Genomic DNA, 23897 nt, shown 5'->3' with positions numbered 1-23897 from the left:
CCACCTGGTTAAGTTTAAGATAATCCACTGTCCTGAAAGATCCATCTTTTTTCTGCACAAATAAGTGAGCTGAATGGAGATGGGGTAGGACTCACTATCCATGCATCCTTCAAGTCCTTGAAGGTGGTACTAATCTCTATAATCCCTCCAGGAATGCAAAATTGCTTTTGGTATACTATTTTTCTAGGTAGAAGCAGTTCTAGTGACTTATACTTGGTCTTTCCCACCAGAATCTCTCTCATTCCAGAGGTCAGGGAACCAGTGTGGGGATTCTGCCAGTTACTGAGTATGTCTATTCCAATTATATGCTCCAGAATTAGGAAAAATTACCATACGATGGGTTCAGGGGCCATCTCACTGTGAGATGAACCTGAGCTAAAACTCTACTGATCACGACCTCCATAAGCCCCTAGGTGAGCCACAGTGATGTTTTGGGTCTCCTAGAATCAGTGTCAGTTTGGAGCCAGTGTCCAGTAGTCCCTGAAAAATCTGATTTCCTTTTCCCCAATGCACAGTCACCCTGGTAAAATGCCGTATGTCTCTCTGGGAAAGGCTGGGAGAAAGATTAACAGTACAAAATTTGGTAGCATACTGAGGTCCTTCCACAAGGGGACCCACCTTCCCCGTCATTCAAGGTGTTCTGGGTGTGTAAACCGGGTCAAATCTAGAAATCAATTAAGGAACCGTGACTTTTTTTAAAAAATTCAGGTTAGATGCTTGTTCACATGACCTAGAACTCTTCTGCTTAACAGATCAAGTAAGAATTGAGCAGACTGCCCAACTATTTCTCTTCTAGGGGCACATGACCAACTAGCTAATGCCATAGGTCTCTGGGAGTCAGACTATTCTGATTGCTGCTTTGACTCTGCTGTCCATTACGGTAACCAACCCCAATTGTCTTTGGTGATTAAGTGCTACCACTTAGCCCTACCACCCCAGGATCCAACTATCCCTGCTGCATTTAAGGATCCCAGCTCAGTGGCTTCCCAGCTCAGATCCCAGCCACTTCCCACTGTAATTTCTGGCCTACAGAGAAGAGCAACCACACAGCTCAAGGATGCTGGGGCTCCCCTTAAAAATTTATTTCTCACTGTCATGGTAAAAAGTATGTCTTCTTGGACCCTGCCAGGATGGGTGAGGAGATCTCACATAATAAATCTATTCTACCATTCCAATCTTCCTCAGTCTTGGATCCTTCCTCTGGAGTATACCAAGGCAGTTCTGACATTTCAGACTCCATTTAGAGTAAGCCACCTTTTAGTCCACATCTCAGCCAACCAACCAAACTGTTAGAGCCCTTCTAACTCCTCGAGCCATGGTACCAAATCCATGATCTCTGCTTAGTGGGTCCATTTCAGTAAAGTCAACCCCATCCAACTTCATATTCCTCTCACCATCACCCCACACCCAAGATATCCATTCCCACAGGATTTCTGTCTGTATAAATTGGAAAAATCATGCAGTTCTTTCAGAGTGCAGTGCACCTCTTCATGGGCCACACTTTATGCCTCATCTTCTGGGCTGTGCTGAGACTTAACTCTAACAATATACCTGGAAGCAAAGGGGGGTGGTGGGGGTGGGTCTTGAAAGAAATCTGCACCGTCTTGCAAAGCAATTATCTCAGGGGAGGCCATTACAGCTTCCTCAGGCAAAGTGTGGTTAATCACCTCAGATAGGGGAGGAAGGGCTGCTTCTACTGGCAAAGAAGACTCATCAGAATTTAGGGGTTCTATTTTCTCAGTTTCATCAGGATCTTCCCATATGTCTACATTCCAATTTTCAGGATCCCATTTCTCCCCTATCAATACCCTCAGTTTAACAGCAGACACCATGCAAAGTTGAGATTTCAATTTACATTGTAATTTAGTCACTCACAGGATGACACTCCGGATCTGAATTTCAGAAATCTCAGTGCTGCTGCTACGGGACCTAAGGTTTTCTTTCAAGGCAGATATAGAAATGTTCAGGTCATTATTGGTTACTCTGAACTCATCCTTTCCTTTCCACACTTTGTCCAGTAGAGTTAGAGCAGCCAGCCAATCTCATTACTCATTAGCTTGACAAAAATGTTATTAGGTATCAAATACATGGTCACTCAGAGCCTTTTTAAAATATTTGATTACGAGTATCCCATGATGATTATTTTACATATCACCATTGCCACATCATCAGTGCCTTCTATACCACTTGAAATAAGAGTTATTAGTCGCTTTAAATCTAATCAGATTAGAGATTCCAAAAACCTTAGAATTCATAAAACTCACCCTTCAGTACAGAAAGAGAAAGAGGGAGGGGGCCAGGGAGATAGAAAGGGAGACAGAGAGGGAAGGAGGGACATAGGGACAGAGAAACAGAGAGAGAGAGAGAAAGAGAAGAGACCACATTTTGTGAAGACTACTGAAAACACTGTAACTGCATAAATCTAGGACTGTCATGGGAAGAGAGACCAGATATTCTCAGACCACAGAACACTGCTCTCAAACACGGTGACCACAGCCCTTTTCAGCAGAACCAAAAATTTCACAGTCCACCCAGGCCTTCCCATGCAAGACATAACATACTAAGACAAGGCTATCCATAACAACCCAAGAGATAAGAGAATAGGGCGTCCATGAAACAATAATAGGCTGCTATTCAAAAGGAACATTGGAAAACAAAAAATAAGTCTTGGAAATTACAAACATGATAACAGAAATAGAAGGTAGGAAGATAAAATTCAAGAAATAAAAGCAGAACAAAAGGATGAGGAGAATGAAAAATGAGAACAATATTAGAAGATCAGTTCAGGAAGTCAGATAACAAAAAAAGGAGAAGTTCCAAAAGGAACACATTTTAAAAACTGAGGGGGAAAAATTATCAAAGAAATAATACAGGAAATTTCCCCAGCTCTGATGGACAAATTAGAGAGCTCACTGAGGGCCTACCACAATCGGCTTGAAAGGACCCACGCCAAAGAGCATCGTGAACCCCAAGACCACTCCAGGAACACCAGTCAGCTGCTCTCTGGATAACTAACCACAGAGCTACACAGTATGGTGCCCTGCATGCACCCTTCCTGTTCAGGTTTTCATATATTAACTCAATGTTTTTCCTGTAGTATTATTTGGCATATTAAAAAAAAAAACCTTATAGGGCTTCCCTGGTGGCGCAGTGGTTGAGAGTCCGCCTGCCAATGCAGGGGACACGGGTTCGTGTCCCGGTCCGGGAAGATCCCACATGCCGCAGAGCGGCTGGGCCCGTGAGCCATGGCTGCTGAGCCTGCGTGTCTGGAGCCTGTGCTCCACAACGGGAGAGACCACAAAAGTGAGAGGCCCGCGTACCACAAAAAAAAAAAAAAAAAAAAAGCCTTATAAATGGTATCCTGCTGTACACATCTCTCTGCAACTTGCTTTGTTTTTTTAATACTGCTTTGGGATTTATTCAAGCTGATATGTATAGATCTAACATATAACAGTTACCATGAAATAATTAGTCTATTTTGTGACTAAAACATAGCTTATATACCCAATCCCCCTTGAGAAGCAACTGACTGCAATCGCTCGCTTCCATCCACAATCCTTTAATGAAAGTTCATGTCCACACATGCTGTGCACAAGTGCCAATGTTTCCCTAAGATACACATCTGAAAGAGCAAGGTCACAGTCATGGGGTCTGTGCACCTCTGGCTTCACTAGGTATTGACAACTGCTCTCCTAAGTGGCTGAACCATTTCATATTATTGACAAAAACATTAGAGTTCTTATCACCCCACATCTTAACCAACAGCTGGTGCTACCCAACTAATACATGTGTTGGTTTAATTTACCTTTCCCTAATCACTAGGGATGCTAAACTCCCTTTTCATTTGTCTTCTGGGATTTCTCATTTGTGAGACACTGTGGCAGAGACAACTAATGATCCCTAGTACCCATTTGCCTGTTCTTCCTTCCATAATGGAATACCTGAGTAATCTCTCACAACTACCCTGCTTCTTTGTTCCTAGGTGTAACTATGAGATTAAGTCCTACCAGTAGGATATGAGCAGAAGTAATATGTGCAACTTTGGGGTCACGTTCTTAAAGACAAGCCTGTGTTCCCTGGCCTCCCTCTTTGTTCCCCTTTCCCATTGGCTGCGAATGAGTGATACCAGCAACTTTTGATGTAGTGATGGTGCCATGTGATAAGACAGGAGACCTTCTAGCCAACATGCAGCCAGAGGTGAAGGCCTAAAGCAGAGTTTTCTATCTGCCTGGGATAACTACCTTCCTCTGGATCATTATATGGAGGTCTAGCTTATTTCAACCACAATATTTTTGGATCTCTGTTATAGTAGCTTCTTAGCCTAAACTCCAGTCAACGGCCTTTACTAACTTTTCTGCTGAATTGCCTTTTTCTCATTTTGCCTTTAACTAGCTGGGTATTAATCCTTTGTTGGGATATGGGTAGGTATCACAAATACTTTCTCCCAGCCTCAGGTTCATCCTTTCACTTTGTTGTTTGTCAAAAGATGATTTACAAACCACCCAATTGTTCTCCAAAAGGATTATACCAATTGTCATTCCTAATAAGCAGTGTATGAAAATGCTTATTCACTATCCTCAGTTGGTATGGTGTATTCTTACTTTTAATTGTTACTAATTTGATCATTAAAACCTAGATTTCCATTATTTTAGTGTGCATTTCTTTGATTTCCAGTGCAAATGAACATTCTTCTAAATCTCTGGTCTCTATGTCCTGTTATGTATTGAAGATATTTAATAGGTGTCTCAATTTCCTACAGGAATTTTGTGTTATTCTGCGAGGGCTGACTGCTATAACAACTCCCGAAATCTTAAGGGCCTAGCCCCAATAGAGGATTATTTCCTGTTCACACTGTAGTCCAATTGAGGGCTGGGGTCAGCGTTCTGCTCTGGGAAGCCATTTGAGGCCCTAAACTCTGTCTAACTAATGTTTCTGTCCTAGGGCCTTCGAGTCCTGGAGGATTCCAGCAGGTAAAGGGGAAGACAGTACTAGAGATTGGGTAGCAGGGCTTTTAGAGACTAGGCCTGCAAGTGACCTACATCACTTCTGCCACAACTCAGTCATATAAACCCCAAACTGCAAGGGAGGGTGGAAAAATGTCTAGCCATGTTCCCATGAGGAAAACTCACAAAGGTCTGGTGATCTTACATCTCAACCACCATAAGCACCCCTTCTAAGAATAAGATGCAGGGCCCTGTTCCCTGTAGCTCTAGCACGATGCCCTTAACCACATAGTGCTTAGAAATAGCAACAGGTGGTAACTGTAGAGTGGGGTCACTCAGAGGCAAGGGGTCTCACAAACAGCAGCCATGCAGCCCTGGTCTGAGACAGGGGGCCCACACTCAGGGCCCATCACTGAGAGGCTGCCACCTCATCCTGAGCTCTCAAGCAACCATTCCAGACATGGGGGAGAGGTTATTCCTACTAGACTCTAAGATCCCTGACTTACCTTATATGTCTTATAGTCAGTGCAGTGCTTCTCAAAGTGTGGTCTTTGAGACCCTCCAAAGGAGTCTGGGAGATCAAAGTCACCTCATACAATACCACAACACTAATTGGCTATTTGGCTTTTTACTCTCATTCTCTCATGAGTGTAGAGTGGAGTTTCCAGAGACCATGTGACCTGTGATAATCACAGCAGACTGACTGCAGAAGCAGGCATGAGAATCCAGCTGTTTTCTGCTAAGCTTTACTTTAAAGAGAGGTACAAAAATCTCAAACAGTGCCACTCTTCTCACTACATGTTTTGCTTTATAAAAGTTATTTTTCATTAAAAAAATGTTATTTATGTTACTAGGTCATGGATTTATCATTGTACTTTTTAAATAAATAATTATTTAATTTTAGTTTTAAAAAAATATGGTACATATCGGTATATATAACCCACATCAACAAAAGTTCTTTGGGTCCTCAGTTTTTAAGGTGGGTGGAGTGGCCCCCAAGACTGAAGGTTTGAGAGTGGCTAGTGCAGTGGCTAAGATGGCAGCTTCTGAAGCCAAAATGCTTTGGCTCAAACCTTGCTGCTCTACAGCTATGGAAAAGAAATTAAGATAAACTACACTAACGAACTTAGTGTGTGTGATCTTGAACAAATTACCCGGCCTCTCAGCGTCAGTTTCCCCATGGGTAAAATGAAGAACAACACACTCTTCTTGACTTGTCTGCTGATTCAGTGAGGTAATCCCCCTTCAACACTTGAAACTGTCCTTGGCACATACTGCACACTTAGTGAACACTGGCCCTCATTACTTGCATGCCCACAGCAGTCAGCCCAGTGTAACTGTCCACAACAGGGGCACAGCATGTGTTTTCAGAAGGCTGAATGTGTAATAAACACGGGATGATGGAAAAGATACCATACCTCAGCCATCCAAAGGTCAGGTTATGATTACAGTGTTTGTTTACCTGTCAGCCACATCCAGGTCAGATTCCATCTTGTCCAGGCCTCTCGAGATACTGTCAAGCTGCTCGCCCTGATGGTGAAGGACTCTGGCTGTGTCTTCCAGACGCTTCTGGGTACAGGCCATCAGACCAGTCAACTCCTTCCCCTTGGTCATGGGGGAGGATGATTCCTCAACAGCAGCTCCTGACTGGGAAAACAGCATCTCTCTCCAGAAATGCTCGATGATGCTGAAAACGACATTTCGACTAGGCTGCAAGGAACTGAACCAGTGCTTGTTGTGGTCCTTTTCCAGGATGGTAATAGAACTGAAGATAAAATAAGAAGCTTCTTTCTTGATCTCAATTATACTAGAAAGAGGAAAGTTGACAAGAATTTCTCTAGTTTTATCAGTCATAAATTTTAGTGAGAGAGAAGTTAATGAAAGTTTTCCAGGGACCCATTGCTTCTCAAGTTCTAAATAATAGGAGCATGGCCAGGTGTGGACGCAGATGTCTCTGCTCATCTGGTTCCTAGGTCGGTTTGTACTACGGCCAAGATCACTCTGCCTCTGAAGGAGAGGGGGACAAATTAGTGGATAGATGAGCCTAAAATAGGACATCACACTTGGACTAGAGATACTAGGACACTGACAGCAAGGATATGGTCTGGATTCCAAGCACACTGGAGACTCCAGCACATGGCCAAGCCCTCACCTAGCAAGGACTCTCACACTACCTGTGATAGGCAGGATGAAGACCTTGCCCTACTCAGCAGAGAGGTAAGGGCTGGGGCCAGACTTGTGCTTGACCCAAAGCATCAAGGTCCCCAGGGGCTCTTCACTCACCAGAGCACCCACATTGGGACCAGGGTCCACAGCTGATGTGACCAAAAGAAGAAAATCACTGGAAAAGACCACCCAAGGATTCTTCATAGGAACACCATCAGCTGTGATGACCCCTATCAACTACACACTCTACAAGTTTCCAAACTAACATTCTCCTTTTGAAATTTTTATAAATTTACTTAGTTTCATATAGAAAATAATCTTACAGACAACCGTTTCCATTCTTGTAATCCCAACTAATTTTATAGGGTTCTACATAATTATATAATTATATGTATATATTTTATATATAGTTATACATAACAAAGGTGTACTATTCACCATTTGCACTTATCAATACATTTTTTTTTTTTTTGACACGCTGCACGGCTTGTGTGATCTTAGTTCCCCGACCAGAGACTGAACCCAGGCCCTCGGCAGTGAGAGTGTGGAGTCCTAACCACTGGACTGCCATGGAATTCCCTGTGGATGCATTTTAAAGTCATGAATGACAGATTTGAAACAACCCTTGTAGAACACTTAGTCCAACCTTCTCATTGTACAGATAAAGAATATAAGGCCAAGAAAAGATGAGGACTTTGTACAAGGTCAAACCACAAGTTCATGATATTAACATGGCTAGAACTAGGCAGGGTAATGCCTAGTCCAATGCTCTTCCAATTAGAGGTCCACCTGTAATATGGCGTTTCTTCTTTCCTTTCTCCTCCTTCTTTCCTTCTTTCTTTCCTTCCTTCCCTCCTTCCTCAAATCCTCGTTCTCTCTCTCTTGCATGCACGCACGCACGCGCACGTGCGCACACACACACACACGAGTTTAATTATGACATGATTTCACTTATAAAAACAGGAGAAGACATAATATTATCCCTAAAAATGTTGAAACGTGTGGACTTTTACAGAATGGTACAGGGATACTCTGCATTTGGTTAACAAGTTTTAAGCCCCCACCATGCCATGCTGGGCTGCAAGTACAAAAGAAACAACAATGACAAAGTCCTTGGTTCATGGAGCTTAGAGTCCACTGGAATTCTATAAACTTCCTCATTGAGTTATATTCTAAAGACTCAGACTCTTCAATGAAATTACTGTACTAGACTCCACATCAAGCAGCACAAGCCTGGACAGCAAAAGAAAAAGGCAGTACCTGCACCTGAAGAAACTGAATTGAATTGAGATTCCTAATTATGAAGAAATCAAGTGATTTGAGATTAGGCAATGTATCATCAAATATGAAATATTTGAAATATGAAATATGTTAATGTAAACAAAACCCCAAAGCTCATAGGGTTGTAGGCATGATACGGAATGTAAGGAAGTCTTAAGTGGACTACAGTGGCAGTCTAATTGGTCTCCTGCCTTTGGTACTCCAAAATACCCCCCCCCCACTGCCACTGCAATTTTCTTTCCACAGTAAGAGAGGCCCCATCCAGCCCTCGGCCTCTCCCACCCTCCCTCTCCCTTGTGGGGCTGTATGGAACTTACGCACACTTACTGTACCTGTTAAATGGTAGGATGACCACTTGTTATTTGACTGCAAGCTCTCAAAGGGCAATGACCATATTTTATTCATAATCCTAACTCAGGAAACAATTTGTGACTGAATAAATGGAACTGACACTCGTGGTTTATGGTATCTGTCCATCTGTGACTCTCAGCATAGCTGAGGTCAATGCTCAGGCTGGTCTCATCCTACTGCTTAATTAAATACTGCACATACAAGGTATGGACATTATGGAGGCAATTCTTCACGGTGCTTCTCCACATTTTATGTCAAAAACTGACATAAAATTTTATGTACCAAAAACTGTCCCAGGCTATCTTCCTTGTAACTGTGGACAGTGTCTCCCTGCTGGTTGAAAGAAGATCTGTTTCCTGACCAGGATAATAGGTCAGTTTCCCCTTGGAGGCAAGTGTTGGGCAGATTTGCTAGCAGCCCCCTCATAAGCTGTGACACAAACCCATGGTATATGCAGCATCCACCTGTACCCTCAGAATGTAGGGGGCAAGGGGAACAGATGCACACATGAATCCTGCTGTGCCATGCGTAACAGGCCCTTTCTGACAGAGGGCCTCCTCTCTTCTGCCACATCTACAAAACTATGGCAGGCTCACTCTTCAACCCGCAATAAAGTCTCAGACCCTTCACAATCCCCAACAGTAATGTGCAACACAAAGATCATTCTACTTTGGGTATGGGTTCTTCATATGAGAATCTCTATTAAGCTAAATATTTAGGAAGCAAACTCTACAAATCGACTCTATCGATTCATAACACCCTAGGATGTTTTTATTTGACTTATGGGAATTAAAACTTTCCCCAACCTTTAATTCATTTTAAAAATAAGTACATGAAAAGTTCAGAAACAGGAGTCAGAATGGTGGTTATAACTGGGGAGAAAGGAGGCCTTGACTCTGTGGTGCTGGTAATGTTCTATTTCTTGCCCTGGGTGTATTAATTTTCTGATAATTCAAGATTTGTGCATTTTCGGTTCTTATGATTTGTTCACTTTTCTTCATTAATACTTCAATGAAGGATTTACTAAATATTTAGTAATAATATAAAATTTTATTAAAAATTAATAATAAATGTACATATGAAAGATATACCAAAACTAAATTTCAGCTGGGCATTACAATTTCAAAAACATCTGAAATCACTGCCTTAGGTAGCAGCACAGCTGGAAGACTACAGCACAAACCTTTCATATGGACAATGGCAGGTATTCCCACTCATCTGTGTGTGACCCCTGGCTACTCAGCCCCGCTGCCTCCACTTCCTGATCTGTCAATGGGATAATAATTGTACCTATCCCACACTGCAGCTGTAAGGCTTAACTGAACTGATAATGTGAAAGGTGCTTAGAAGAGTACTTGGCACCTAATATATGCTATAGGTGTTATTACAATCATTGTGAATACTACAAAGTATCTACAGAACTAACTCAGCTCATCTATTAGGAATGTGAAGAGTCTACTCTTGATTCCATTTCTTTAATGACTGCTAAAACATCACCATACCCAGAATCTGTTATTTGGTCTCATTAGTTTTCACCACCTGATCAGAGTTGGCTATAGACAGCACCTGGCCACAAAAACAAACATGACAGTGAAAAAGAGGAGAAAGAAAGAAGGAAGAATGTGCCTAGTGTACACAAAATTAAAGTGCCAAACAACTTGATTCCATTATAAGAGAAATAAATTTAACTCCTATGTTAATCAGATTGAAGTACTTCCCAAGTATACTCTAGAACTTCTCTTAATCACAGTAGCAAGGGCTGACCCAAACTTCCCAGATATGCGTATGTGCCAATCAACCCCTGTTACTCAGTACTACAAATCAGTCCAGTCTACCAGCTCTGCTAATTACTAATACCTGAAATTAGGACAAATCTAAAAGAAAGCTGCCATATTAAGCATGAGAATTTTGTCATCACGACAAAATGATGTCAGGGCTGGAGGGACCACAGAGATCATCTCCAACTCACTTCATTCAACAAATGAATGAGCACAACTCTATCATGGCAGAAGCTCCAAAAGTCCACTGATAGCTTGGCTAATACTCTTTCAGGAGTATTAGCATCTTCAAGTGTTTTCTCTGAGTGTCAATTCTGAAAAAGCAATAGCCTTAGGACCTACATATTTAAGGAGATACAATACAGTGCAGGGACCAGAGGGTACAGGGGTAAGGAGACAGAACATATACAGTTAAAGATAAGCAACAATTAGACTGCAGATACTTGCACTGAACTGCAAAAACAGTAAGTGGTAAAGAACGTTCTAGAAGAGACTACTGCAGATTAAGACTATAAGGAAGGCAAGCCTCCTACTTGAAGAATGTAGCAGGGCTGGAGCAGGAAGAAGCAGAGACTTTCCACTCTCAGGTCTGGTGCCACCTTCTTGTGCGTCAGTAGGAATGACCATTCTGAGACACAGAGGAGCCTGAGGCTTATGGGGTCAGAAACTTCCCCAAGGAGACACAAACCCAAGAATCCATCTTCTTAGGCAACATGATGATGAATGCCAGACCAAGGGGAATCTCCACACTACAAACAATCTCATACTCCCAACTCAGCAGGGCTCTGTAAAGGATCCAGGAAACCCATGCTCTTATGTCGCTGGAAAGCTAACGAAGATCTCAGGTGTTTAAAACTCCTGACCTCCTGTACAGAAGACTGGTGTCTTCTTTAGGGGCTTTATCTGTGAGCTCCCTGCACACAGTGGGACTGTGTGGAAGCTCCCTGCGTGGGGCAGAGCAGCTGGGAGGGTGCCTTTCCTCTTTAACAGTGGTTCACTCTGGACAAAAGGAACTGTAAAGCCAAAGTGTCTTCATCAGACCTTTCTCCCTAGTAAGAAGGACACTCACCTGAGCACTCTGAAACAGACATAAAACAGACTACAGAGTGTCACTGGACTAGGGCTTCTCACAGGACAGGGAAGCAAGGGTGTGTAGACCTTCAGCTTTTGTGACTGACACACCTACAGTCCCCCATGAGCTGTGAGGTCCCCGGCGAGCCACCGGCACAACCTGCTAGCACTGTCCTGCCATGAGGCCACTCGGCAGTTATTCAGATGTGAATAATAGAAAAGTTTTTACTCTCAGCATTAGGGACTACTAACCCCATCAACCATGGTTTTCAGTGTTTCCACGTCCAAAACAAATGTCAGAGGCAAGGTACCTCTGGCCTCAGTCACTGCAATGTGCTCACAGCTCGGGTCAGCCCCTGAAACCAGCTAGACTCTGGTCCTCCTGGCTGAAAAGAGCCTCCTGCCACTTGGCCACCCCCTGTCTGCCATAAACCACCCCCAAGAGAGTCGAGGAGGGGCCATATCTTGTTTACCGCTATTCCCTATACTTTGAGACTTTGATTTAGCATGAAAATTGAATTTATATTAACAATTGCCTGACCCGAGCTGTCATTCCTGAGTGTGTACTCTGAGAGGTATTCCCTAAGCACTGAGTGAGATTATGCACAAATTCCCCAAAGAATTACTGAGTCTGGCATTGCAGCATCCAAGGAACCATGCTGTAGTTCCAACTCCAGCTCTGCCACAAACTTTATGACTGTGGAAAAGCTATTTCATCTTCTGGGCCTCTGTTTAACCATGAAAATAACTAAAAGACCTAAGGGCAATATCAGCTCTAAATTATTCTAAAATTCAAAAAGAGAGAAAAGTTAGAGGAAAGAAAATTTAAGAGAAGAACAGAAACACTTCTCATGATTGTACTAATACAAGAAATATGAGAAAAGTACTCAGGTTTGACAAATACCAAGGAAAAAGCAAAAGGAAAAACCTGTGGCCACAACTTTTCCTACCACAGATTTCCATGGCAGCTTTCCCAACAGACCAAAATAAATGAGGATTAAGTGGAAGGGCCAAAGTGAGAACAACATTCCCGTGTGCATTAGAATGACCCCACCCACACCCTCCCTCTCCCTCAGCTGAGGATTCTGATACCACACCTGTTCCTGGGTGTCCTGCCTTTCCTCTGGTCTCCATGCACAGTTTGCGGGAAGCAGTGTCCCCGCTCCCTCCCTCAAAGACCAGATTCTAGTCTGGTCTCCATCCCTTCGACACTAGGAAAGGGCATGCTTTTTTTCCCCTAAAGGCCAGGTAGTAAATATTTTAGGCTTTGTGAGCACATGGTCTCCCTTAAACTATTCTGCCATTGTAGAGTAGAAGCAGCCAGCGACAATACAGAAACAAAGGGGTGTGGCTGTTCCAATAAAACTTCACTTATAAAACAGGTGGCAGCCAGACTTGGCCCATGGGCCATAGTTTACCAACCTGTCCTAGATCATCTCATCAGTTTACACTCACGCTCTAAGACCATCTTAAAACAGACACCCTCCCCACATCCCCGCAGTCCTCTCCACTTACTGCTCCTCCAAGAGACTCCAAATGCTTCCCTGTGCTTGCCCCCCAGCCACCAGCCAGGAATCTCCCCCTCCAGACAGGCTCCTGTCCCCGCCACTAGCTGACACTTCTCTGTCCAGGCCTCCAGGTGGCCAAATCCAATGCCCACATCTGTTCTAACCTCTGTCCAACACACCTGCCCATCTCCTGAGACACATCACGTCTTGGTTTCCCGGATACCATGCTCCCCTGGTCTCCCACTCCCTGGGGCCTGTCTTCAGTCTCCTCTGCTGATTCTTCCTCTTCCACCTGACTGCTAAATGCTGGAATGACCAGGTCACAACCTTGGTCCTCTTAATCAATACTCTCTAAGTGAGTCAACACAGTTTCACAGCATTAAATATCACCTTCCAGCTGTTGCCTGGCCTGCCAAACTTTCCTCTCCAGCCCAGACTCTCTGAGACTTGAGTATTGCCTGGGCGTCTCCACATGACCATCTAACAGGCATCTGCAATTTAGCAAGCCCCTCCTTCTGCTCCTGCATTTCAGTGAAGGCACTGCCAGGTGAGTTCTCCTGGATCCCCTCTTCCTCATCCCTCTCAATCTGTCAGCAAGTTTTGGCAGTTGTATCTCACATCTGCCGTCTGCACCGCCCCCCATCCCCACAGCCACACGACTATGCAACACTGTCATTACTCTCCTGGACAACTTCCCACCTGACCTCCTTGTTTCACTCTGCCTCCCACTACCGGTTCTCTAGCCAGCAGCCAATGTGACAGTCATAAAACAAAATTAGAAAATATCATTCTTCTGCTGAAACCCTTCCCCATGTACCTCGAGTAAAGTCCAAAGTCGCCACCCAAGTCATGTAGGCTTTACTAACTACAGCCTCACCGACCAGCCCGTACCCTCTCTCTGCTCTGCTCTGTTCCTGTCTCAGGCTCCCCACCTGCTGCTCCTGGGACTCTGAACAGCCAACTCTACCTCACTCTCCAGGCCTCTGCTCCAGTGGCATCCTTGCCCCTTCACCAACCACAGCACTCACCAACCACAGTACTCACCATAATTCCAAAAAGCCTGTGAATGTGCTTACACGTTGACCAACTCAGTCAAAACAATGGAGAAGGCAAACATTACAAGGAGGGTGCCTTGTGCACAATGCTGGTGCATCATAGGAACCCATTAAATACGTGTTGAGTGAACCACAAATCATATGATGTGAAAACATTAACTGTGTCCACTGTGGACAGTTTTCTTCCATCTATCTGCTGAACTAGGTCTTCACTCTATGCTAAGTTCACAGAGTCCTTATTTGGTCCTCACCTGCTGTAAACTGGAACCCACATCTTCCAGTGAAAACACAACATGCCTGCTGAATTAGGGAGAAGAGGTCATGGCAAGGTACCTCAAGAGTCTTTGAGACTAATCCACACAGTGATGCTCCTGGGGAAGAAATGAATGGTCACAGGGACTGAACTAATTAACACACTGCAATTAGTATAATGGATCTCTCTTAGCACTTCCATCAGACCTGTGTTCTGGAGTAGACTCAGTATCAAGTAAACATCCTATTTTTAGTTAATTTCCAAAGTAACAGACTAAGCAACATTTTATACACCTTCCAATAACTCCTGACCACAAGAAGGCTTAGAGTCAGAACACTGGGAGCAGTGTCTCCAGGCACCAGTGGCCAGTCTTTTCCATTACCTTCACCTCCTGCTCCTCAGAGGCTCTCACTTTCAACCGGGGAGGTTTGCAGGTGTTCGTTTCATTACAATAACATAGCCTATTCACATGGTACGTGCTATCTTTCTAACCTCTCAGAGCAGACAACTAGGATTTTATGTTATTCCCACTGCATCTCCTACAAAATGCTAACTTTTAAACTCCACTCCTGCCATTTTTCTTTCTGGCCCTCTGTGGGGTGTGTCACTGAGATGTGACAAGGCTTAGAGCAGTACCCTGCTCCCAGATTCTGAGTCAGGTCTGGGTGGGGCCCAAGAATGTGCATTTCCCACCAGTTCCCAGGTGATGCCAGGGCTGCCGTCTAGTGGCCTTGGAGGGACACAGACCTGTGTTCCAGTCCCCTGTTCTCACTAGTTATGTCAGGGCCTCATGCGTATAGTTGTGATAATACTGTCAACACCAGCGAGCCATCATGTGAACTAGGGGAAATACAGGACAAAATGCCTGGCCCAGGGCAAATGCTCAAGAAAGGAGACCTTCTTTCCTACCCTGAGTTACTGGTTCAGTTGCCCCAACAATCCTGGGGAGCATGTGGACCTGCTGGCCTAAAGCGTCCCCTTTCTCATGAAACTTAGTCTCAACCACAGAGCTTCAGAAGCTAGAATCCTGGGATTCTTCCCAGGCAATGTCTATCTGAATTTCATATTTCCCCTGTGAGGCAAACTTTGAGCCATATTTCTCAGTTCTTTAGACAATTATGAACATTCTGCTTCCCACACTTTTTCTATTTGCCTTCCATGATCTGCACTCACCACAACTAAAACCAAATAATTAAGGAACATCTGGTCAATATGTGGCAAGAAATTGACATCTGTTAATCTTTTTAAAAAAGTTAAAAGCAGCAAAAGCTTATATATATAAACTTACATACATATAAAATAGAAAGAGAGACTGTGTCTTTGTGTATGTGCGCGCGCGTGCGCACGCGCGTGTGTGTGCGTGTGTGTGTGTGTGTGTGTACAGGGAGGGACAAAGAGAAAAAAAATGAATGAATGAGTGCATGCCTGGAAGGATAACTCTATATCAAGAAACAAAAGCTGCTCATCTCTGGATGGAATTAAGGGTGACTCTTTTTCTCCATTTTAACTTCCCAGTGCATTCTAACTTTCTGCCCAACACTGGCCCAATGAAGAATTCCACAGCTTGACCATGTGAGGTACAATGAGACAGACTGGGAAGGGAGCACAGTGCACACAGAATCACACAACCCCTCACACTGCTCTGGTTGCAACGAACTCTCCACTCCAACATCTTGCCCATGTTCTCAGCTCCCACTTTAGACCCCTCCTATACCTGGACTTCAGACTCTCCCTAACTCACTTTTTCCTAGTCCTCCCCTTCTCTGCCTTTCCCCACTTCTGGTCCTCGCTGTTCACCTTCTGCATAAGCTTCATACTCCTTGGAAAGAGTCCCCCCTCAAGCCCCGCTCCAAAGCTCAGAGCCCTCATATCCCCAGAATCTCACTTATGCCATCTATAAGGGTAAATAAACAAGATTACATCTTCACTGTTTAACAAAGGGGAAGAAGTTGCCCCTTCCCTGCCCTTTGAGTGTTTCCTTTAGTCAAGAATGAAACAAACTCAGTGTTCAGATTTTACAGGGCACAGTCACCACCTGCTGACTCAGAGCAGTAAACACGGACCTCCAGAACTGAGGCAGGAGTCACTCATCAGCTGCAGACTACACTGGTGCATCTATTTTTCTCTCAAGGAGATGAGAGAGGTCTTAACAGTTCATTCTTCTACTTCCTTGTGTATAAAATGTGTGACGTTCTGCCCAGCTCTGTACTCTCTTGAAGATGCCTTACATGCATGTAATCTGCTCATACAGTAATGAAACTGTTTTCTTCCTTTCCATATTGATATGGGTAGGAAAGACATCTATTTCTCCAACATGCTGAGACCCTGACGTGTCACCCCCACCCAAGTTCCTCTTTGATGTCCCCCATTTCAGGTCTGCTGGTGTGCACAGCCTCATATCCCCACCCTTGATGCCCCCACACCTTCACTTCAGACCCACCCTATTCCCCCAGCAACCCCTCCGGGTCCCCACCATTGCCCTAGTCCCCCAGCATGCCTCCAGGTCCCCACCATGCCCTTCAGGTCCCACCATCCTCTCCTAGTCCACAGCATTTCTTCCGGGTCCACAGCATTTCCTCCGGGTCCCCAGCATCGCCCTAGGCCCTCAGAACCTCCCTAGTCTCCCAGCATCCCCACCAGGTCCCACCATCACCGGCAAGTTACAGCATTCCTTCCAAGTCCCCATCAGCCCCCTAGGCCTCCATCATCGCCCTAGTCCCCCAGCATCCCCTCCAGGTCCCCAGCATCCCCTTAGACACCCAGCATCCCTCAGGACACTACCTTTGGCCCTTGTGCCTCTCTGGTAGCCCAGCCCACATCCCACCACCTTCCGTAGTCCTTGGAGCATTGAAAAGAGGAGGAGTCCTCACTTCGGCGGTAGCGTTAGGAGGGACCCTGACGGAAGAGCACAGGCCCAGCTGCAGACTGGAGACACGCCTTACCTGAGTCGCGGGGGAGGCGCGAAGTCGACAAGACTGGGGGCCGACACCGTTCAACAATCTCTGAAGCCGCGGGGGCGGGGGAACCTGGAGCTGGGAGGATCGTGCTGTGGGCCGCTCCTGTGCCTGCGCCGGGTGAGGGCCGTAGAATGCAGCGAGCATGCGCCCAAGAACTGGCTCGCCGTGTTTCAGGCTCGGCCAGGAACTTAGACCGCGGGCTCTAGGTTCCGCTCGAGTGCTCCGGGACGACCGCGGCCTATGAGTGTCTGTACCTCGCCGCTTTCGCTCTGGCCGGCGCGGGGCTGTGAGGCGCGGGTGCTCAGAGCGTGTACTCCGGAAGCAGGTTTAACAAATACTTCCTTTTTCACCTCCCTGTTTAAAGAGCAGAGAAGTGGGAAGCCGGAAGCCGGATTCTGGGCCTCCAGGAGCACTCCGTCCCCAGCAGCTCCTCCGACTCCGCGCAGCCTCTGTGACCGCCCCGCAGCCCTCCTTGTGCCCTGCAGCTCCTCCGACACCCCCCCGAGCCCCGCCCTGTTCCCGGCAGCCCTCCAGATCCCCCCGGCAGACTCCCACCCCACTCATCCCGCACGCCAGGGACGGCGAACCTGGCCCGGGATGGACAGGGAGGCGCGCGTGTTCGCCGAGAGCCACTTCCGAGGCCTTGAGGGGTGTCTCCCCCGCAGGGTCTGCCCGAAACTGGACCGCGTGGACTTCATTGAGAAGCCGGACTCCTTTTCCTACGCCGACTTTTTCAAGGGTTACCTGCTCCCTAACTTACCCTGTGTTTTCTCCAGCGCCTTCACCGAGGGCTGGGGCAGCAGGAGGCTCTGGGTGACACCCAGTGGAAAGCCCAACTTCGATTATCTGCTTCAGAACTATGGTAAGGACTGAGCGCGAGTGCCCCGGGCAAGAACAGCATGGAGTGCAAACACAGGACTAGACTCTTAGGTCGGACTGTGAGGGAGGGCGCAAATGAGGACAGCCACAGAGGGCTTGAGGGAGGCAAGGCATGAGTCACTCCCCAGAAGAATTCACCTGGAGACGGTGTAGCAATGAGTTGGAGGGCAGACAGGGTCAGGGAGGATTGACAGGCTGGAGGACTCAGAAAAGTCTTGTCCCTGACCCTTTCTTTCAGGAGACGTGGTTGTACCTGTTGCAAATTGTGGGGTCCGGGAATACAACTCCAACCCCAAAGAACACATGACCCTCAGGGACTACATCAGCTACTGGAAAGAGTACATTCAGGGAAACTACTCCTCTTCACGGGGCTGTCTCTATCTCAAAGACTGGCATCTGTGCAGGTAAAGGAGCCTGGAGCACTGGCCACAGCACTGCTTTTCAGTTCTGAGTGAGCCCTGGCTGCACACGGAGGAACTCATCTTTTCCCCAGTTGGGAATTTAACCCACTTTCCTCGGCCTGGTTGGAAGTGTCATTCTCTCCAATCATGGCCATCTCACCATGCCTGCACAGGCTTGGTTGCTATGAGGAATGTGGGCCTGGCAGAGGCACAGATGGGCTATGGTTACTCACCTCTTCTTTGTCACATTTGCCCAGAACCATGCTTGTCAGCTTCACCTCCATCTAACTGGCAGCATCCAGCCTTTGCCTGTTCTCTCAGATGCCCCTGGGACCAGCCTCCCCTGTCCAGACCTACTTCTCCAAGTCAGGCCTGTTATCATCCACCTTGGCTGTTGCCAGTCTCCAGACTAGCTGCCCCGCCTCAAGTCCTGCACCCCACTGCTAAAGTCCAAGTGAGCTTTCAAGCAGGACTGTGCCCCAACCATTTAAAATCTCCATCACTAACAAGCAATGCCAACTCTTTAACAAGGCCTTCCGAGATCTGTTGCCACTACCATATGCTTCTTCCACCTGGGGAGCTCAAAGGATGTGCTCTGAGAAACGCCTCGCTCTTGAAGGCAGCCCCACCCCTTCTGCTGGCCTTCCCACTCTCTGAGGTGGTCCTTAGGTTTTGTAGCCATTTCCCCTGCCAGGGGTATGCTTTTCACAAGCAGAGAGGAGGTCCTAGTCAGACCCCCGCCATCTAGCACAGGGCCCTGGCACCGATCAGGTGCTCATTTAATGAATGAGTGAACAGTGGAATTCTTGTTTTGCTGATGCAGGAACTAAGACTCAAAAAAGAAAAAAAAAATTCAGGCCCTTGTGATTCCCAAGAGCAATCCAAGAGTACATGAAGGGCACGAGCATCCTGCTCAAAGTTTGCCCTTGGTACTGTCTGCCACACAGCTTCTTACTTGTCAGAGAGACCTGGCCCGGCAGACAGTCACTAAGATGCAACCAGACTCTGGTCCTAGACTTCATGGACTCATATTCCAACAGCACAGATGGACTTATAGATTCAGACACTCGTGCACTGTGAATTTGTGCTTCAGATAAGCAACGAGTAGTTTTTTGGGTATAAGTATGTCCCAGGTATTACAAGGGGCATACTTATCCTAGAAACTTGTTCACTGTTTATTTGAAATTCAGTCTTGAGGAAGTGTCTTGCGTTTTCCTTGGCAACCCAAAAATAAAAAGAACAAAGGAAGGCCTGGATCAGGCACGCAGGGGTAGCCACATGGGAGGTGATATCTGAGCAGGGTTTTGAACGATAAGCAGGAGACTGTCACTGTACAAAGGCATGGCAGCGGAGGGACCTGCATGGTGTTCTGGGGAACTACTGGTGGTTTGGTACTACTAAGGCTCTCCCCTGTCATGGGCTCTGACCGAGAGTGTTGTGTGACCATGTTGTTGGTAGAACTGCACTCTCCCTTGGGCTGGTTTAGAATGCTCCTCTGTTTGGGACCCCATTGGTTGGGTTGTGGGGATGGATCCAGGGAAGTGAGGGGTTGAAAAGGACCTCCGTGTACCTGGGCTGTCCTCACGCCTGGGCCTGTGGCTTTGAATCTTCTCAGCAGAATCAAGGTCACTGGTGTGGTTAAAAGAGTGGAGGAGGCCCCCAAATTCTGGAAACCAGCATGATGCAGATGATGCATTTAAACCCCAGCTCAGCCCGAAGCTGAAATCCTGGAATGGGTGTGGGAGTGGCCAGGAACATCTAGTCACTGCCTGTACAAGTTGTCTAGGCTGTGTCACAGCACCCCCAAAACCATTTCATCTGCTTACAACTCTGGTTCAGTCATTTGGGCAGGGATCAGCTAGGGCTACTTGGGGCTGTGGTCATCTGGTGGCGGGTCTATGGCTGGGTGGTCTGAGGTGGCCCCACTTCTGGTGGTTGGTGCTGACTCCAGAAGGCAGGTCAGGGGTCATTCACATAATTTCAAAGCTCTCATGATATTTCATGCACTCAGGACGTGGGTGCCGGGAGGTTGGCTTGTAGCCACTTCTGTAGCTTCATGCCACTTTCTAAAGGGACTCCTCGGCGGAGGGCGTGTTCACCCTGCCCATATACTTCTCATCTGACTGGCTCAACGAGTACTGGGATGCCCTGGACGTGGATGACTACCGCTTCATCTACATGGGGCCCACCGGCACCTGGTAACCGCCTGTCTGCTCCCACCCACCATCCTACACCCCGTCCCTGGTCACTCTCCTGAACCTTCCTGCTGGTGTGTCAGCTCTTGCCCAGAGCCTCTCAGAGATTCCTGTTAGCCACGTAATGGAGTCGGCTGCCAGGTCTGGCATTTCTAAGCCCACTTACCTCTTTCCTCTGTGGAAAGAGCTCGTGCACCTCCTGTGTGATGTTCTGGGGTGGGGGAGGCTTGGCCCTCCCACCTGGCTCACAGGCCAGGTGTGAGAGCTGGGGACCACTGAGCCTGGCCAGTCTACTCAGAAGAGGCAAAGCCCACATCCAAGCCACGCAGCACCAACAGAAGCTCTCGCACAGGTCGCCGTTCCATGCTGACATTTTCCGCTCCTTCAGCTGGTCTGTCAACATCTGCGGGAGGAAAAAGTGGTTCTTCTTCCCACCGGGGCAAGAAGAAGCCCTGCGGGATTGCCACGGTAGCCTGCCCTACGACGTGACCTCCCCCACACTCCTGGATAGCCGCCTACACCCCATGCGAGATCACTGTAGCCCCCCACTGGAGGTCACACAGGAGGCAGGCGAGATGGTGTTTGTGCCCAGTGGGTGGCACCATCAAGTCCACAACCTGGTATGCTGGGCACTCCCTACCCCATGTGCTGTGGCCCAGATGGGTCAGGGAGACAGGCCACAGGGCTCCACTGAGCTGACTCTTACCCCCGTTCACCTGTGCCCCTTGGCCTGCTCAGCAGCTCTTCTTGCCCTCGGCACCTTCCTAAATGCGTTCCTGCAGAGAGAGGGCTGAGCCCACCCGCCCTGATCCCATAGAGTGGGCAGGCTGTCCCTCTGGGAGAGCCTGGGTATGGGATGGGGCAGGCCATGGGCAAGGCTGGTACTGCGTGTGGCTATATTGGTTCCCTGCACGCAGCACTGCTGAGGGCCCCCAGCCTCTTTCCCTCCCTCCCATGTTGCTTTCCTGGGCAACAGTGGGCAAGGGGTCCACACACTGTGGTGTCCCAGCCCTTACGGAGCCCCATTCTGGGCTAATTGTGGATTCAAATGATCCCAGCTCCCTCTTCTCTGCTGGCTCCCATTGGGAGATGGAAGCAACTCCTCCCAGCGGAGGAAAGCTGAGCGGACCTCAGGACGGGGAGGGGATGGTGCCCCCTGTGGGCTCACGGGGACAGCCTGTGCCCTACCCCTTCCAGGAGGACACCATCTCCATCAACCACAACTGGGTCAACGGCTGTAACCTGGCCAACATGTGGCACTTCCTGCAGCAGGAGCTCTGTGCTGTGCAGCAGGAGATCATTGAGTGGAGGGACAGCATGCCCGACTGGCACCACCACTGCCAGGTGGGACAACGGGTCTGAGCAGGAGGGGGGCACAGGATGAGGCTCACCAGGGCTATCTATAGTGGGAGGATTGGTAGGGGGCTCACCTGAACCAGGACCACAGTCAAGGGCAAGAGGGTGCTCACCTGGCCCAGGGCGTCAGTGTGGGGAGGGTATGGAAAAGCCCCAGGACAGCCTGCAGTCTTAAGGGAGGGTGTGGTCTCTAAGGTCAGATCTGTAGTCTTGGGGGCCTGGTGGCAACCAGGCCTACCTATTTGAGTGAGGGTTCTGGGGCTTTCAGGCTGCAGGACTCAGACCCATTTGATCACTGGCTGGCCCCCAGGTGTCTCCATCCTCGAGGACTGGACTGTGTCTCAGGGCCCTTTGTAGCCTAGACTCGATGCAGGGTCAGCAGAACTTGCCTAGAGCTGTGAGTGAGCAGCAGCTCACTGGTTGTTCTTTCTGGCCCAGGTCATCATGAAGTCCTGCTCCGGGATTAATTTCGAGGAATTTTATCACTTCCTCAAGGTCGTTGCTGAAAGGAGGCTTCTCCTCCTGGCGAAGGGGATGGGTCCTGGCAAGGTGGAGGGCGACAAGGGCACCAGGCTGGGCCCCCAGCAGGCCGCTTTTGACATTTGCCGCATAGCTGAGGTGCTGGAGTCCGTCGTGGCCCACCCTGACTTCCAGAGAGTGGACACCAGTGCATTCTCACCACGGCCAGAGGAGCTCCTACAGCAGCTGGAGGAGGCCGTGGCCACCACCACATCCCTTTAGTGCATGCTGCAAGGATCGGGTGCAGCACATCCTTGGGGGACCCTGGAGGCACCAGTGTGGAAGGCAGTCACCCTGTGCAAGGGTCCCTTCTGGAAATAAAGCTCTGTCCTCCTTTGTGGCCTGGGATGTGTCACCTCCCTGTTGAACTGTCACCTCGGCGTCCCAGGCACAATTCCTGCTCTTTGGGGTCTGATATGTCCTGGCTGTCTCTTGGCATCCCTGGGGCCCCAATGCCTGTCCAGAGGGTCCAGGCTCCTTGTCCTCGTGAGGCCCAGCCAGGACTGGGAACTGGATCCGGTGAGGGGGGGTGCATGGGGAGGTGTTGGTCATTTGGACCCACAGCAAGGAGGCTGGAAATGTGCTGGGGACTCAGGAGTGGGGGTGGCATGTGGCTAGGTTTTCTTCTCCCCCACCCCCCAGCCTTCCCTCAGCAAAGGCCAGCATCCAAGCTGACAGGCCTCCCATCCTCAGCAGTGCAGGGCAGCTGGCTCATCTGGCAGGGCCCCCTCTGCAGTAGCACCACATCCCTGCATGAGTCCACACATCTCCCACTGGAGCAAGACCATCAGTGGGAGGGTCTGGGCCCCAAGGCAGCCCCAAGACCAAAGGCCTGTGTCTCTATCCCACACTAGAACCACCTGTGCCCACCTCCTCCCCAGCAGGATCCTGAGCCAAAGATGTCTGTTGGTCAGGGCTCTAGGCCTCGTGTGCTGTCCTTCATGCAAGCCCCCCAAGTGTCATAGGTACATCACTGACGTGCCGCTTGGGCCCTGCTGCCAGTAGGGCAAGGCAAAGCACCAGTGAGTTCATCCCCCTCCTGCATGCTACAGCACCACCTTTCCCCTTCAGAGACTAAGCCAACCCTAGCAGCTGCATACCCAATGAGGGAGAGGGCCTTGCCCAAGGTCTCCCTGCAGGCCAGGTAGGGCCCAAAAGGCCAGCTGGAACCTGGGCCTCTTCCA

General features: G+C 48.1%; 2 protein-coding genes across 9 annotated transcripts in view; one reads left to right on the top strand and one right to left on the bottom strand.

The window, feature by feature from the left end:
- Positions 1 to 18352, bottom strand: part of SNAP47 (synaptosome associated protein 47) — a 64915-nt gene extending 46563 nt beyond the window's left edge. For 4 of the 5 annotated variants that reach the window (XM_027096464.1, XM_027096468.1, XM_027096466.1 and 1 more), the window contains exons 1-3: positions 18124 to 18233; positions 17349 to 17717; positions 6406 to 6950 (exon numbers count right to left, since the gene is read on the bottom strand). In XM_027096464.1, coding sequence (XP_026952265.1) covers positions 6406 to 6950; positions 17349 to 17507 — 704 coding nt within the window. In that variant the 5' untranslated portion in view covers positions 17508 to 17717; positions 18124 to 18233. Of the gene's footprint in view, positions 1 to 6405; positions 6951 to 17348; positions 17718 to 18123 lie in introns of all 5 variants that reach the window. The other variant, XM_027096467.1, reaches the window with a different exon arrangement.
- Positions 17803 to 23061, top strand: JMJD4 (jumonji domain containing 4). Of its 4 annotated transcripts, none has more exons than XM_027096470.1 (6): positions 17803 to 18225; positions 18481 to 18646; positions 20716 to 20841; positions 21227 to 21458; positions 22036 to 22182; positions 22633 to 23061. In XM_027096470.1, the coding sequence occupies exons 1-6, from the start codon at positions 17961 to 17963 to the stop codon at positions 22933 to 22935; spliced, it is 1239 nt and encodes a 412-aa protein (XP_026952271.1). In that variant the 5' UTR covers positions 17803 to 17960; the 3' UTR covers positions 22936 to 23061. The 4 variants fall into 4 exon arrangements, with proteins under 4 accessions (XP_026952271.1, XP_026952272.1, XP_026952270.1 ...); XM_027096471.1 differs by having other exon boundaries at positions 21191 to 21458; positions 22690 to 23061; XM_027096469.1 differs by having other exon boundaries at positions 21191 to 21458.
- The last annotated feature ends 836 nt before the right edge of the window (positions 23062 to 23897 follow it).

This window comes from Aethalodelphis obliquidens, unplaced genomic scaffold, assembly GCF_003676395.1.
Source record: "Aethalodelphis obliquidens isolate GAN/ISIS:26980383/991018 unplaced genomic scaffold, ASM367639v1 scaffold102, whole genome shotgun sequence".
Classification (NCBI taxonomy): domain Eukaryota; kingdom Metazoa; phylum Chordata; class Mammalia; order Artiodactyla; family Delphinidae; genus Aethalodelphis; species Aethalodelphis obliquidens.
The sequence above is the reverse complement of the archived record's forward strand: the minus strand, read 5'-3'. Positions and strand labels throughout refer to the sequence as shown.